Source organism: Rhinolophus ferrumequinum, chromosome 2 (genome assembly GCF_004115265.2).
Source record: "Rhinolophus ferrumequinum isolate MPI-CBG mRhiFer1 chromosome 2, mRhiFer1_v1.p, whole genome shotgun sequence".
NCBI classification, from domain to species: domain Eukaryota; kingdom Metazoa; phylum Chordata; class Mammalia; order Chiroptera; family Rhinolophidae; genus Rhinolophus; species Rhinolophus ferrumequinum.
The window spans coordinates 61,242,138-61,259,439 of record NC_046285.1 but is presented as its reverse complement, the minus strand read 5'-3'; the positions used below and the strand labels follow the sequence as shown (position 1 = coordinate 61,259,439).

The 17,302-nt window shown below is 35.7% G+C and overlaps 1 protein-coding gene across 8 annotated transcripts in view; it reads left to right on the top strand.

The window, feature by feature from the left end:
- Window positions 1-17,302, top strand: part of YEATS2 (YEATS domain containing 2) — a 79,728-nt gene that overhangs the window by 1,780 nt on the left and 60,646 nt on the right. For all 8 annotated transcript variants that reach the window (XM_033126885.1, XM_033126893.1, XM_033126897.1 and 5 more), the window contains exons 2-4: window positions 11,994-12,111; window positions 14,634-14,731; window positions 15,255-15,347. In XM_033126885.1, coding sequence (XP_032982776.1) covers window positions 12,012-12,111; window positions 14,634-14,731; window positions 15,255-15,347 — 291 coding nt within the window. In that variant the 5' untranslated portion in view covers window positions 11,994-12,011. The remainder of the gene's footprint in view (window positions 1-11,993; window positions 12,112-14,633; window positions 14,732-15,254; window positions 15,348-17,302) is intronic.

The window sequence follows — 17,302 nt, the reverse complement described above, 5'->3', positions numbered from 1 at the left end:
AGTGAAAATCAAGTCTCAGGCACTCCAATACTTTGAGGTCTGGTAGAGGAAGATTGAGCATAGGACAGAAAGAAAGAGTGAGTTAGGGGGAAAAGCAGGAGACTGGTGTCACGGAAGCCAAGAGAGGTAAGTGTCTGGAAGATGGAGAGTTGGTCCTCTTATCAGTGTTTCTAAGATGTTTAGTAAGATGCTCAGTTGGATTTGAAATCATGGAGGTTGCTGGTTTTGGTCATTGGTAGTACTTAACTATCCAGAGGTCTAAAGTGGAAACCACATTGGAATAATTGAACGGGATTGAGGAAATGAAGACAGTGAGTGTGAATTAGAAAAAAGACCGCCTTCAAGACACCTATTTCATCTGCCCCCAAACTAAATTTGATAGATAAAAAATGGTGTCTTGTTTAATTTTTCCATTCCTTGATTACTAATATGGTTGAAGATTTTTCCACATTTATCGGCCATTTGTGAATTTCTGTTCCTGTCCTTTGCATCTTTTTGTTGGTCATTTTCTAATTTATTGTTAAGAGCTCTTTAGGTTTTAAAAATATGTAGCTTGACATAGTGTTTGCAGAATTTCCTCCCTTATGTCACCTCCCCCTACCCCCGAATAAATGCACTTATTACATGTGCTCCATCAGGAAGGATGTGGTCGATAATGGAAAAAAATGTACTTATCATTTAACTCTTATGTATACTTTTTTTTAGATTGTGGTGAAATACACATAACATGAAATTTACCACCTTAATCATTTTTAAGTGTATTAAATACATTCGTAACATTGTGCAACCATCACCACCATTCATGTCTATAACATTTTTCATCATGTAAAACTAAACTCTGCACCCATTAAACAATAATTCCCTATTCCCTTCTTTCCCCCCAGCCCCTGGCAGCCACTGTTCTATATGAATTTTAGGATAGGTTTTCTATTTTTGCAGAAAATGTCATTGGGATTTTGATAGGGATTGTACTGAATCAGTGGATGGCTATGGGTAGTATTGACATTTTAACAATATTAAATTTTCTAATCCATGAACATGAGTTGTGTTTCCATTTATTTAAGTCTTTAATTTCTTTCAGCAGTGTTTAGTAGTTTTCATTGTACTAATCTTTTACCTCCTTGGTTAAGTTAATCCCTAAGTATTTCATTCTTTCTGATGCTATTATAAATGAAATTATTTCTGTGATTTCCTTTTGATATTGTTCATTTGACTTTGTATTCTGCTACTTTGCTGAATTCACTTATTAGTTCTAACAATTTTTTTGTGGAATGTTTAGGGTTTTCTCTACATGCAAGATCATGTCCTCACATAATAAAGTGCCTTCGTAGTCAGTGGATGCACTATAATTTGCTATGGACTGTTGCCAGTTTCTTATTATAAAATGTATAAAATGTAACACTTAAGTTGTAGATCTGTGAATATAGCCCACGTGTGTGTCCATCACCCTGCCTCGAGAGTATTTCCGTAGGATACGCGTAGATTCTCAGAAATACTTGATCTCATTCTTGGAAATACTTGACCTCATTCGACCAGAGATTTTTATTTGAATCTTCATTGTCACTTCCTTAAATTGTCCCCCATCTCCCTGCCTTTAAACCTTTCGTTCTGTTTTCTACACAGCTGCCAAGTGGAGGGTGAGGGATGATGCACTTTTTCCTCGTAGAAGACAAGACTTGTGAAGCAGATTGTTTCTGTATCATCAGTTCTGTGGGGGTTAGAAAAAAGAGTTTTTGAAGGCCGGAGTGCACTTCATGGATGAGTTGGAATTTAATTTGATTCTTTAAGGATGAAGAGCATTTTACTAAGTGGAGAGAAAGTAGAGGTGAAATATGAACCCATTGGAAGGTAAACATGAGGTGTTCAGGCATGTGAGCTTTGATGACTGCAGACGAAGAGAAGTAGAACTAGTTTTCCTAGGCAAGGATTGTTTATTCTGTTTATCTGAAGAGTGAGCCAGAGTTACGGAGACATTGGTGATTTTTATCTATTTGGAAAAATTAGTTTATTTTAGAGTATACATGTACTTCTATTGAGATACAATTCATATACTGTAGAATTCACCATTTTATTGGGTATAATTTGGTGGGTTTTAGTATATTCAGAGGTTGTGCAGCCATCATTACTATCTAATTGCGCAACTTTTCCATCACCCTAGAAAGAGACCCCATATCTATTAGCAGTTATCAGTCTCAGTTGCTGCCGCCCTCCCCTCACCCCTGGCAACTACTTTTTGTGTCTGTGGATTTGCCTGTTTGTGAACATTTATGTACAAGTTTTGTATAGACAAATGCTTTTGTAAACAATCTAAATGTCCATTAATAGGTCAATAGATAAATTGTGATATATCCATACAATAGAATATTGTTTACCCATTTCTCTTGGGTAAATACCTAGGATTGGAATGGCTAGGTCATATGATAGGGTATGTCTAAGGTCTTAAAAAAAACTGCCAAACTGTTTTCCAAAATGATTATCCCATTTTACGTTCCAACCAGTAGTGCATGAGAGTTCCAGTTATTCCACACTCTCCGTAATTGTGTTCTTTGTAACATATAGAGAAGTAAGAAGAGAACAGAGACGTAAAGACACCTGTAATCTGTCTTCCAGATTAGTCCTTTTGGCATTTTCCTCAAAATAATTCATGTACATGGTAAAATAAATCAAACGTCATAGTCAGGAAGAAAAATGAAAGGCAGACTCTTCGCTGCATCTACTGTGAGGATGCAGACCATTCTCAGCAGTCAGACTGGACGTCCCAGAAAACGTGGCCGTCACTCTGAAGGGACCACAGTTACTGTGAAGGGCCCCAGAGGCACCCTGTGGAGGGACTTCGATCATATCCACGTAGAACTCAGTCTCCCTGGAAAGAAAAGAAGAGGCTCCGGTGACAATGGTGGGGACATAGGAAGGAACTGACTCCTGTTCACACTACCTGTCACGTGCAGAACACGATCGAGGGTTACATTGGGCTTCCAATACAAGATGCGGTCTGCGTGTGCTCACTTCTCCATCAATGTCGTTATTCAGGAGAATGGTTCTGTTGAAATCCGAAATTTCTTGGGTGAAAAGTACATCTGCATGGTTCAAATAAGGTCATGTGTTGCTTGTTCAGTATCTCAAACCCAGAAAGTTGAGTTAATTCTTGAAGGAAACGATATTGAACTTGTATCAAATTCAGCTTCTTTGATTCAACAAGCCATAGCAGTTAAAAGCAAGGATATCAATAATTTTGGATGATACCTGTTTCTGAAAAAGGAATAGTTCAGCAGGCTGATGACTAAGATCTAAGCTATCCAGCTACAGAAACACCAAGGTGTCAAATGATTCCTCAGACTCTTTTGTGATATTTTAAAGATGCAATCAAAGTCACATACTGAAAAAAAAAAAGGCAGAACCATTACCCAGAGGCAGTTATTGTTGTTTTTTTCTTATTTATCTTCTAGAAAAACTTAAGCACATACCAAGCATTTCTTTTGTCTCTTTTTCCTCTCGTTTACAAAAGAAGGAATCAAAGTATACACACTGTTCTGCACCTTGGGTTTTTTCTCACTTGACAATTTATTTTAGAGGTATTTCTATATCGGCACATTTCTTTTTAATGGTTGCATTACAGCCGTACAGTGGTTGCATTACAGCCAATCAGTTTTGCTATAGGAAAACACAAACTTGTTCCAATGCATTTGATATATTAGGGAACTATTTGCGTATAATATGAAGTTCACATTTGCTTACACGTGATTTCGTCTGCAAGAAACTATGGATACAGGAAACTGTACCCTGCTGAACTGAACCATGGAAGGGATACACAAGCCAAGCCGCACACAGGCTACACCTCAAACATCCCCCAGCAACCTCAGTTTACTGCTGTGTTATGCGCCACACCCATCCACGTCTGGTGTTGATTTTAGATTACCCTCCTTTACCACTTGACCGTAACTCACAAGCTGCAACCTCAGTGCCCACTTCCACAGCAAACCTGAGGTCTTTTTCAAGGTCAAGTGCTATAGTTATTGTGGCATTTATGTATTTCTTAACCATTTAACATGTGTAAAACTGCTACAGTTACTAGGCTCCCATTTGTTACATCACTGGTAACGTTTTTGAGTGTTGTACTTCTAAATTCCATTTTTGCAATAAGCCTTGTGGTTTTTATTAGAGTTTTACACAGTGTGGTGCTTTTTAGGAATGCATGTGTCACATAGCAGAACTGATTTACTCCATAGTATGAACGTACATGATTTCTTCTTTTTAAATCTTTACAGTTTTATTTTTTTTTAATTGTGAAATATGTCATATATACTAAAGAGCACATGTAAGGAAGTATATTTTAAAGAATAATAATAAAGCAACAAATTTATATTTAGCTACCACCCAGCTTATGAAACAGGAAATTACTAATACTTCTGAACTTCCTTGTACGCCCCTCACTGGTCGTTTCATACTTTTTTGAATACCTGAAATATTTCATAATAAAATTAAATTTAAAAGTATTAAAACTCTGCGCCGTCCCACCCAACTGGTCTTCCTAATGTTGATTCTCCAGCTGACTGCCCTGCTGCCCTGCCAGTGGACACATAGTACACACATACCTGGGGTAGGATAATCTGTAAATAGATTTCTGTTTGAGGTTAATATATATTGGGTTTATCATTGTTATTTTTTATAGTGTCTTTGTTGAGATTTAATTCACGTACTATAAAATACACTTATTCAGTGTTTTGGGATTTTTTTTTTAAGAGTATTCACAAAGTTATACAAGCATCATTATTCCAGAAATTTTTCATCAGTAGGTAGGTTTTTGTAGATAGGTAGATCTTCTAAATTAGGTAGTGTTGGTCTAAAGAAAACACAGTTTTCTAAAAAATGTCTTGGGCTTTAAGGTGCTGGTTTCCTTTGTAGAATCTTAGCTCCAGATAGAAAGGTATGCAACTTATGCCCATAGGATTTATTGTCGGTTTGAAAGCTCCAGTGAAAAGTCCCTATTTAGTAGGATGCAATATTTGGCTCGATTTATAGATTCTCAATGACTGTGTCCAACAGTTTTTGACACAGTCTTGATCTGGTCCAGCCCCTTCTTTCCTCTCCAACCTGGATATGTAGACAAGTTTTGTTTCCTTTTTGTTTCTCTTAGAAAGCTTTTATGACTTCACAACTGAAACAACAGGATTGTCATATGAGTCAGAACTATCATTTTAGACAATTCCAATGATCTTTGTCTGAAAGGAGCACCTGGAAGTCACTGGAAGGTTGTATGGCTTCCCTTTTGTCAACCAAAGAATTTACCTGAACAGCCACAAAACGCTTAAACATCCCTTATGATTCACTTTGTCCAGAAAAAGTATGTTGAAGTGAATGGGGTAAAGGAAGAGTAAAACTTACCTAAGGCCCGCTGTCCAGTTCTTACACTGATGAATAGAAGCAGTGGCATGGATAATTTAGAATAGCTCTCTTATTCCTAAACCCCTTTTCATGCTATTACTTTGTAAAATTAGAGACAGTACTAGCCAAAATGGATCCTGGGGCTGACCTTTGTTACAATTGCTATGGTCTTAAGCAGCTTTATTTATAATACGAGAGTAGGAGTTTTGACTGGAAAATAGATAATAAGAAATGAAACAATATTTTTTTAGTTCAACTGCCTAGCTTTTTTATTTTGCTCGGCTCTTTTACATGTCATATTGGGAAAGGCCCACATCATCAACTGAATGGCCCACATCAGTTGGATGCTAATGCTCAAACTCTATCAGCTTCCCACCATTCTGGTCCAGTGTAAAATTGTGCTTATTTTTACTTAAAATTCCAGATGAGTAGAAGAAACAGATTATGTTGGCCAATTAGTGAGAGCATATTAAAACAATTTTGTGTATAAGACCTGGCTTAGGATAATTAGGATAGATTTTTTTTTTTTTGTCAGTATCAACTTTAACGAAAATTGGAACAATCTTCTCTTCTTCCTTTTAGATTTCCCTTAATCTGAGTCTTTCCTATGATAGGTTAGTTCAGATTACTTGTAGTGTGGAAAATAAGCATAATTTGGGGGAGTGAATTAGCTGTATATATTTTCAGTTATCTATATCAATAAGAGATGACAGTTCTATGCGTAATCTTCAAATAGAGGAAAAAATTTAAATTGACGTTGAAATGTATTTTGATTCTTTTGGTAGGACTTCTTTATGCCTACTGATTTTTCTCGGTATAATATTAAAATGGATATATATTCTTAGAGTGCACATTGGGCAGTCTTTGGGAAGCCCTCATGGTCTTGGGGTAAAAACTGTTGCTATTTTTAATTTGCAAAATGTAATTCATGAAATGGATTGTATTTATTTGGATTACTGAAAGTTGCTTGCATTAGTAAGTTCCTAAAGGTCTAACATTACACATGTACCGTGCAAATTATCTTGCTTCTGGATCTTCCCAGTACTTTCTTACTGGCAGTAATAACCTTCTGGTTATGGTGCACTATTCTTTTAATACCCTGCTGGATTGGATTTGTATCTGTATTCACAAATGAAGAAACTGATGTGTCATTTTTCTCTGAGGATGCCTTTTGGCCACATTTCTATAGATTTAGCTATATGGTGTCCTCATTGTTAATTTTTTAATAGTCTGTTATTTTAATTTTGAGCCATGACTTATTTAGAACAGTGTCTTATTTTCCATAGCATAGTGAGTTTTTGTTAATAATTTCATATTTAATTTTATTAGGATCAGAGAATATGGCTATAACATTTCCACATTAGAAATAATTGAGACTTTCTTTATATGTACTATTATGTAATTTTAATACACTTTTACAGATGTTTCAAACATTCTCTGCTGGGTTCAGAGTTATATGTATCTGTTAAATCTGGCTTGTTAATTGCATTGTCTGTATCATCTATTTGTATCTGTTGTGTTTCTTTATCTTTTATATTTCTGAGAGAGATGTATTCAAATTCTATTATGATTGTGATTTTCTTAAATTCTCCTTATATTTCTGGTTTGTTTTGTATTTTGTATATTTTAACACCACGCTTGTGTCGTTTAGTGTGTAAGACAGTCTTTGTGATTGTCTTTTAATAGTAACATCTTTTTTATTTTTTGCCTTAAATTATTGTCTGTTATTAGTCTTGCTATGCTTATCTTTTTGTTTTCATGTGTCTGTTTATATAATAACTTTGCATATCTCTTTATTTTAAACATTTAGCTATGGTGCCTTTGAAAGTGTAGCAATACCAGCAATACAACAAGTATAGTATTGTGGAAGTACCATAAAGCTAGTGTAAGCTATTAGTTATACCATGTTTCCCCGAAAATAAGACCTAACCGGAAAATAAACCCTAGCGTGATTTTCCAGGAAGACATCCCCTGAACATAAGCCCTAATGCGTCTTTTGGAGCAAAAATTAATATAAGACCCGTTCTTATTTTCAGGGAAGCCCAGTATTCCCTGTGGGTATGTTGGCATGTATTTTAGTTATCCATTTATTTATTCAGCAAATAATTTATTGAGAATTTCCAGGAACTTTGTAGGGGGAAGATGGGGAGAGTTATGTTGGATGCACTATGTCAGGGAAGGCCTTCTCTGACATGGTCGGCATTTGAGTGGGGATCTGGTAAAGCTAACCTGGAGGAAGAGCATTCCTACAGAAGGAACCTTAAGTCCAAAAACCCTAAGGAAAGATTGAGGTATATTTGAGGAACAGAAAGAGAACCAATGTTTCTGGATTTTAATGATTAAAGATGGAGAGGGAGGCAGGGCTCCATTCATGTAAGGTCCAGTATATTATGTTAAGGAGTGTGATTTTATTCTAAGTGTTTTGGGAAGCGATTGAAGATTTCAAGCAGGAGATGACATGATCAGATAAATATGTTTGTAGTCCTTTTCTAAATTGAGGTATAGTGAAATACACAGATTTTAAGTGTTTGGATGGATGAGTTTCATGATTGCATATCCCCATGTAACCCACACCCTCATTAAGACATAAAATATTTCTATCACCCCAGAAAGATCCTATTCTTCTTCCTAACCGGTCCCTACTACGAGCACCCCAACTACTCTTTTCTTTCACCATAAATTTGTCTGTTTTAGAGCTTCATGTAAGTGGAATCCTTTAGTATGTACTCTTATGTGCTCTTTGGTGTCTGGCTTCTTTTACTTACCATAATGATTTTGAGATTCATTCTGTTGTTACTTGGATTAGGAGTTTTTTGGGTATACCACAGTTTGTGTGCTCATTCTCCTGTTTGGGTTTTTATAGACATTTTTGAAATGTTATTGGCTAGTAGAGGAGAATAGATTGTAGATTCCGTCATTCAGATATTGAATAAAGGAACACTGGCTATCTTGTTTAAAAAGAGGAAAATATTTTGTTTGAAATGAATATAGAAAGGATAGGGCCAAAGAATGATAAAATCATTAACATTTTAGGAGCATCTGTGTGTTAGGGAAGCAGATGGAAAATGATTGTGTTGCCCTCCCCAACCCCCCCTTTTAAGTCAGATGTGAAAAGTTGTCTTGACTGAAAGCACAAAATTCAGTGGTTCTAATGAGATTCAAATGCCATGAGCATCGTAGAATGTTATGTTGAAAAGAGACCTCACATAGTACACGGCAGATTTTTCAAGGACCTTACTTACAAGATCTTACTCCTTCCCCCAAGAATCTCGTAAGATGTGGTAGCTGTAAAGTAGGGTTCTAGGACTGAGTTTTAGGGTTCTAGGTCTTCTCTGAAATGAGAACTAAGACCTTTTATTAAGAATTTCTAGTCACTCTATATTACATAATTGTTTTTAATTACACAATTTCTTTTAAAAATTATTTTTCTCTTTCATTGATTTCAAAGTAAAGAATATTAAAAGGTTTTGTTCATTTTGGGGTTTAACCTTTTTTCAGAAACTCAGACTTGTTTATGCTGTTTGAGTGGGTGTAATACAGGGTAGTGTTGCTGTCTTACATTGTACCTGGGAGAAAAACGTGTATTTTTAAAGTTTAAATTGACAGCATTTGTTTGTTTTTTTTAATGAGGCTGTTTCAGTGAGATAAAAATTTTAAATCGGAGGAATCAGCATTACATATTTTTCTGTATTTGGACTTGGTCCCATGGTATGGAGAAAATTCTTTCTCATAGACAAATTATAAACAGTAACAGATTTTTTTTTTTTAACGGTTCGCAGTACTATGTCAGTATTCTTTTCAGTTTCATCTGATTCAAAACCTAAAGAGGATTAGTAGGACATTTTGTTTCAGAGTTGAATCTGACGATATCTAACAACTGCTCACATTTCCGTTTCATAAATCTCAAAGCCAGACAAGAAGAATCCAAAACTTGATATTACCATGGGTCACTCATTGCACATTCCATTCACTTCTTTATTACATCATGGTGAGCATTGCCTCAGAGCTGCGCCAGCCTTAGCTAGCATGCACTTGGATGTGGTATGTGTGTACTTCGGTATTGTTCTTGCTAGACTGAAGCAGACCTGAATTATTTAAAAATACTCAGTACGGACCTAAATCTTCCTAAGAATGTTGATCGGAAGCTCAAATCTGTGCCCCAAGATGATAGGAGAGGCTTGCTAAAGGGCTGCATGAAATGGGAATTACCTTGGCAGCACAATTTCACCCACCGATGGTTTGTTTCTTCCTTACCCACCCAAACCCCTCCAGCACCAAATTCTTTTCCCCTTCTATTCCTCCAGTTTTAGAGCAAAAGTCAAAAGAAAGTTTTACTTTATCTCTTAAGTGAGGGGAAAAATAAAATACCGTCTTCTTCAAGGATCCCCAGATTTTCTGGGGAGGAGCCACTGTCATTCTTGAGATTACTTGGTGGGGGTGGGAGGAGAATAAGCAGGGTGTGAAATCCATAGAATGGATGAGTGAAGATGATGCTGGACTCACTCATCTTTACAGGTAATCCCATAAGACTCTCAGCAAACTGGAGAAGACAGGTGCTCACTAAGGAAATGGTATGACGCAGAAATTGATTCGGAGATCTGCTGGGATGTATCTACTTCTGATTTCAGGTTTATCTGAGAGTAGGAGGTGGTTTTTTCCTGTCTGCATTAAAGAAGAAGGAAGGAGGTTTATTGATTGTCAAGAATGTATTCTTTATGTAACTACCCAAGATTTTTCAGGTTGTCTAATGCTGGTAGCAGACCAAAAGGAGAAGGCTGAAAGGATAAGGCCTTATTCTCACTTTTTATAAGCTTTAAAAACAGAAAATTAGTTGGATTCAGGGCCTCTACAAAAATACTCATTTATATTCTAAATTAGAGCAGGTAGGTAATGATGGTAAATAAACATTAAATGGTTTGATTAAGGATATTTATTAATGCTGAGGGTTTTTAGAACATTGTAAAGCTTAGGAGTATTACACAAGATAACAGTTACAGCAAAATGTTCTCTTACTTGTGGTCTTCATATACATATATCATTACATAATGAGTCTTCCTCCCAGCTGAATCAAGTGAGTCTATCTCTGGGATGGGTGAAAGAACTGGACTAAGAGCCATGAGACTTCTAAATTATTATTTCTGTTTTAAATAGGGTGAATGAAAAATAAATATGTTTGAGTTGACATTTTATTTTATTTAGTTTTATTTTCAAACTTTTTATTACCTTGGTAAATACACACTGTGTTTTTGCCTTTGGTTAGGTAGCTAACCTCCGTTAGTGGTAGAGCAAAGGTTTGGAAATCAGAGCTCTTGTCTTTTCTGTGCCATAGATTAATGCTATAAGGAGCAACTCATGTCACCACCCTGGACCTGTTTTCTTATCTGTGTATCAGTAGACCCTTGCTGCTCAATGAGGGAGCCACTAGCCACGGGGGTTTGTTGATCCTTTGAACTGTGGTTAGTCCAAATAGAGATGTTTTCTAAGTGTAAAATACACAATGGATTTTAAAGACTTAGTGGAAAGATAAGAATGTAAACTATCTCATTGCTAATTTGTTTAGAATGATTAAATTGTTAGAATGATAATATCTGGGGTACATTGATTAAATAAAATGTATTATTCAAATTAATGTCATCCACTTATTACTAAAATGTAGCTGCTAGAAAAGATTAAATTTGTTTGTGGCTCACATTGTATTTCTTTTGCACAGTGCTGGTCTGGACAGCATATCCTTCACTGACTCATGAAATATTAATAAGTGCTCAGTGAAACACAGTTTTGAAGAGGAGCCGTGTCCGGTAGCATTTTCTGCAGTGTAAATGTTCTATCTCTGCGCTGTCTGATGTAGTACGTACTAGCCACTGTGGCCAGTTCTGAAACGTGAAATATTGACAGGAGGAACACAAGAACTAAGTTTTAAATTTTATGTAGTTTTAATTAACTTTAAAGAGTCACATATGGGTAGTGGCTAATGTATCAGGATAGTGTACATCTAGAAGATTTTTTCGGATTGTTTTATTAAAAAATTTGTGTTCCTAGGACTTGTTTACCATATGGCTAAGTTGTTAGTTTAATATAAGTGAATGGTTTGTGTTCATTATGATTAATAATAAGCGATCAGTAACAATATTTATTGAGGACCTGTTATGTAGCAGGTACTGGGCAAGTACCAGAGAGAGGGTTTGTGTACTAAATTATTTATTGAGATCTTAACTGTATGGCTCATATTTTGTAATATGCTTGATGGGTTGTGAATTCCAAGATACTGTGTGGCCTTACCACGTTTTTATCAAAGTGTGTTTTTTTTCCCCTTTCCTTTCCTTATGATGGCCCTTCTTTGAAAGCCGGGCCCTTTTTTAAAAGTTTGAACAATGTGCTGCCTTGTTAAAGGTTTTTCTCTTGAAAGGGAAACCCATGCTTTGTAACAGATGATGATGATTTTCTTTAGTAAACTTATGAAGTTAGTTATGCTTTTGGCTTTAAAAGTGATATGACATACACGTATTTACACAGATTTTTAAGTGTCAGTATTATGTCATAATCCCTAGTACATATATTTATAAGTAGTAGTATTAAGCGATGTTATTAATTAATTTATTATTGCTTCACAGTGAAGAACGGATGTAATCATGTCTGGAATCAAGCGAACAATCAAAGAATCCGACCCTGATTATGAAGATGTCTCTGTAGCTCTTCCAAACAAGCGGCATAAAGCAATTGAGAATTCAGGTAGAAATTCACCTGTCTTAAGAAATTATTTCTTTGTTGGCGCGTGCCTCTGTGGGAGATTTATAGAAGCTAAAATAAGTGCATTTTCACTGTTGTGTATAATTCCAAGAGGTTCGTGAGAGGGATTGGCTAAGTGCTCTGTTTAATAGTAACATACTATGGTGGCAATCAGGTAGAGGATGAAAGCATCCATAATAATGAGATAGGCGGTCAGTTTTAGCTCATTGTATGTGAAGTACAATCATAAAGTCTTACGATATCTGTACTGCCGTGTACTATTGTGTGAGATGATTATATGGATTTGGGTTATTTTATATTAATAGTTATATATTATTTTAATGTGTATAGAAAAGATGATGTTCTCATGAGATTTGTAGTTTCTTGACTACTGTTGCTTAGGATAAGGCTAAAATTATTTTTAAATACTAATTGTTTTAATTAGATGTTTCACATGGTTCTCAGATGGGGTAAGTATCTTGAAGGCGGTATATGAGTGATGGAAATTTGGGAAACATTGATTGAGTTTATTCCTGCACTTGGTGCTAGTAGTTAAGGCTCAGAGGCATTCAGTTACTTGTCCGAGATCATATAATTAGTGGAAGAGCAAATCATCAACTACGTGTCCCATAATGTTGTAGTCTATCTTTAAAAAGTTGCTAAATTTAAGTTTTTAAAACAAATTATTGCTGAAATTCATTACTGTTTATTTAAATAATAAATCTACATAAGTTAATACTTATAGCTGGGTAAAGAAGACATCAAAGTCACAGATAAGGTGTTGCAGCTCCGCAAAGATAAGGACCCCTAGAGTTTACGGGTAAAGAAAAATTCCTGTCTCTCTAAGTGCAGTCAAGTGACATGTACCCCCCAGAAGTCTCTGTGGATCGAAAATTATCAACTCTAATTCCAAATAACGAAAACATTCCACTGCAACTTTTCTCCCCATTTAGTTATAATTTTATTTATGAGGAAATGTCGTTTCCTTTCAATAACAAGCCAAATAAATGTGAAAGTATCATAAACTTCAATCCATTACTCAAATGCATCACGTGGCATAACTTTAAAAAAAAAAAACCAAGAATAGGGAAAACAGATTGTTTCAGTAAACTTTGTAATTTCAGTTTAAATCTAATTTAAGTCCCAAATACTCAGCCTAAGCAGGGGTTACATAAACAAGGATACATACAGTACCACTGCAAATACTCTTTACCTCAAATATGAGAAAAATCAGTCATTTGCCTCTAGGCAGACATATCCACAAAAATGTTTATACAGTTACTAGTTTTAAATTGCCCATCTAATGGCATATTAAAATGACATGGGTGATCAAAGGATTGAAATTTTCTTATTTTTCATATACTCCAAAGCATGGGTGGTCACTTTTTGCATCTTACAAACACAGGATAATTTTACAAAATCCCAGGTTTTTCAAGCAGTCATTTGAGTGTTTTTTTTTTTTTAATTCTCTCGTGTCCAGCTACATGTTATATTCTGATATTTAACTCTTCAGTTGCATATTACTTTGAGTAGTTGTCATCTGAATTCTATCACCGACAGAGTCATTTTCTTTCCTTTTGAATTTTTTCTTTGCTCGTTCCAGGTAGTTATGATCAGAAACTGCTGAATTGCTTGTTATATCCTTCTCTACAGAAGGAAACTTCCTGCCTTTTTATGAACTGCTCTCATGTTACTGATTTAGCTAATTCTTTACTTTCTTTCCCTTTGGGGCTATGAGTTTTCAGAGGTCACCAAATCTTTCTTTCAGAATATTTATGTGTTTCATTTGATTTTTTGGTAATTTTATTTTGATTAATTTCAAACACAAAAATTGCAAGAAGTACCTGTATGTCTTTTATCAAGGTTGATTCACCAGTTGTTTACATTTACCTCATTCGGTTCATTATTTTTCTCCCTTCCAAGTTTGCACGCACGTGTGCACACACACACACATGCATGCATGGGGATAGATACCTACCCACATCATTCTTTCTAAATCATTGGGAAATAGGCACATGGAAACACTTCTGTGTAGTTTCTAAGGAAATTCTCTTATGTAATCACAGTACAATTCTCAAAAGCAGGACTTTTTAACATTTATCCATTGCGTTGTCCAATCTGTGGTCCACATTTAAGTTTTACCGGTTATCCCAGTGTTGTATTTTATAACTGCTTCCCCTTTTTCAGGATTCAGTCCAGAATCACACAATGCATTTAGTTTTCATATCTCTTTAGTCTCTTTTAATCTCCTCAACCTTTCTTGACTTTAATGTTTGAATCGTATAGGCCAGTTACTTTGTAGGATATCCTTCAGTTGAGGTTTGTCTGATGTCCCTGGGATTAGATTCAGCCTTTTTGGCAGGAATGCCACAGACTGATGGCGTCTTCTCAGTGCATCATATCAGGAAACATGCTAGGTCAGTTTTCCCCAGTATTAATTTTTTAGTTTCTTTTTTTGCTTGCTGACTTAAATCAAGATAGCCACTGGTTATTAGACCTTGGATTATTTTATGTTCTTTGTGTAGCTCGAGATGCTGCAGTGCAGAAGATCGAGACTATTATCAAGGAACAATTTGCACTTGAAATGAAGAATAAGGAACATGAAATTGAAGTCATTGACCAGGTATAATGATGACAGATTTTAAAAAAAAGCTATTGAAAAAAAATCTATACGTGATGACTTGAAAAAAATCTATTGAAATAGAATCATGGTCCCCCCCCCCCCCTTTGCTGTTCTTTTAAAAAGAGTTTCCTTGTTTTTGGGAAAAAAAGACATGCTTTTTGTTGTTGTTGTTCTTTAAATGAAATTGCAGGAAAAGATAAAGGAAAAAATTACCTGAAATTTCATCCCAAAAGATAATTTTGTGCTCTTGTGCTCAAATCTTTGTGGACATTTCTCAGTGAATATGTATATATACACATAAATACACATATTAATGTATCTATATACTCTTGCAAACCTTGGCTTTTGTCATTCTTTCAAATCTTTTGCCTGATAGGTGGAAAATGGTCATTTTTATTTGTCTCTGATTATTAAAGAAGTTGAGGTTTTTTTGGTCATTTGCATTTCTACTTTATGAATTTTTTGTATATCTCTCTCCTGTCATTTCCATTTTTTAAAGTAATGAGTTAACATTTGTTTTTAGCGACTGATTGAGGCAAGAAGGATGATGGATAAACTTCGTGCCTGCATTGTCGCAAACTACTATGCTTCTGCAGGACTTCTAAAAGTTTCTGAGGTAAGTTTTTCTCATATGCAGTCATTTCTGGCCACGTGTATTTGTTGTGTGAAGGGGAAATTAGTGTTGATGTGGAATTCCTGCTTTTGAAACATTTCTCATATTGATCTTTAGAATTCAAGAAGCCTAGCTTACATTCCTGGGAATGTACATAAACTTGCTGTGCTCAACCATAATCCTTGAATCATACCTCTCTCTATGTTATCAGTAATCCTAAAACATTTTTTTCTTTTTATTTATTCCCTCTGCTACTAATAATTAGCATTGTTGTTAGGCTTTGCATATACAAAGCTGAGTGAGGCCCTATTCTAATTTGCCTTCACTTGATTATGGTTCTTTGGAGTAAGTTATACATTGATTGATTTTCCTCCTACCTTTTACTGCGAATGAATGTCAGTTTGTAGTTTCAGTAGATTTACCCTATTCAAAAAGCCCTGATTTTCCCCCCATTTTTTATGAAAACGTTCAAATACACAGAAAAGGTGAAATAAGCACCTGTTTATGCATCACGTAGATTTAACAATTTTAACATTTTCCGTATTTGCTTTCCGATCTTATTTTTCTCTAAAACATTTGAAAATAAGTTCCAGGCAAAGTGACCCCTAAATACTTAATTGTGTATTTACTAAAAGCCATTCTTCTGTGTAGTCACAATACCTCAGAGAGTGGTTCACTATTACGTGGTAACCCATCCATATTCAAATTTCCCCAGTTGTCCCCAACATACCTTTTAAAGCTGGTTGTTTTGAACGAAGGTCTAATCAAGGTTCATGGCTACTTTTGGCTCTTTTGTTTGTCTAGTCTCATTTCATCTAGAACTGTTCTCCCACCTTTTTTCCCCAGGATATTGATTTATTTGAAGAGACCAGGCCCTTTATCTTGTATTAATAGAATTGTCCTATGTTTTAAATTTATTTTATCCCTTGGGTTATTGCTTCATTCCCTCTGTTTTTCTGTAAGCTGGAAGTCAAATCTAAAGATTTGATTAGATGAAGGTTACGTCTTTTTGGCAGTAATACTTCATGGGGATGCTGTATACCTCCTGTTGTTTCACATCCGGAGACAGGATAATCATCACGTCCTACTGTTAGTGATAAATACGTGTGATCATTTGGTTATCGTGATTACCACTAGATTGCTCCAGCTGTGAAGGATGGGATAAGATTATACTGGAACAGAAGTAGTTCTTGTTTGACATTTTGATAATTTCCGTGTAACTTTTGTTCTTTTTAAAATTTGTTTTTCTTAAGGTTTTTTTTTTTCCTATTAGAATTAGGTATTTCTTCTCTTGGCCAGTATTGGCTGTGTGAGAATGGGGGAAGGTGTGATGGCACACTGCTTTGCATCATTCCCTGTGGTCTTTAAAGACAACAGGTACCTGTCATGTTTAGGCTTCCATGTCATCCGTGGAGCTTTAGCATGCCTGGTATTGGTCACACTCCTGATGTTATCTTAGAGAAATCTGGAGTATTGAGTTTACTCTCAGATAGATAGTTGTTTCTTTTACTGCAAGAGTTTGCATAATACATATTAGAGTCTGAACTACTCTTCTGGAGTTACCATTACGAATGACCACAGGCGTGGTGGCTTAAAACATCAGGAATTTATTATCTCATGACTCTGGAGGCTAGCAGTCCAAAATCAAGGTGTTGGCTGGGTCATGCTCTCTCTGAAGGCTCTACGGAGGAATCCTTCCTAGGCTTTTGGCTTCTGGTGGTTGCGGGCAATCCTTGGTGTTCTTTGGTTTGTAGCTGCATCATTCCAGTTGCCTCTGTCTTCACATGGATGTTTTCCCTCTGTGTGTCTTCTTTTTTTTTTCTGTGTCGAAGTTTCCTTCTTAAAAGATCACTAGTCATTGGATTAGGGCCTAACCTAATCCAAATGACTTCATCTTAACTTGATTACATCTGCAAAGACTCTATTTCCAAACAAAGTCACATGCACAGGTTCAGCGT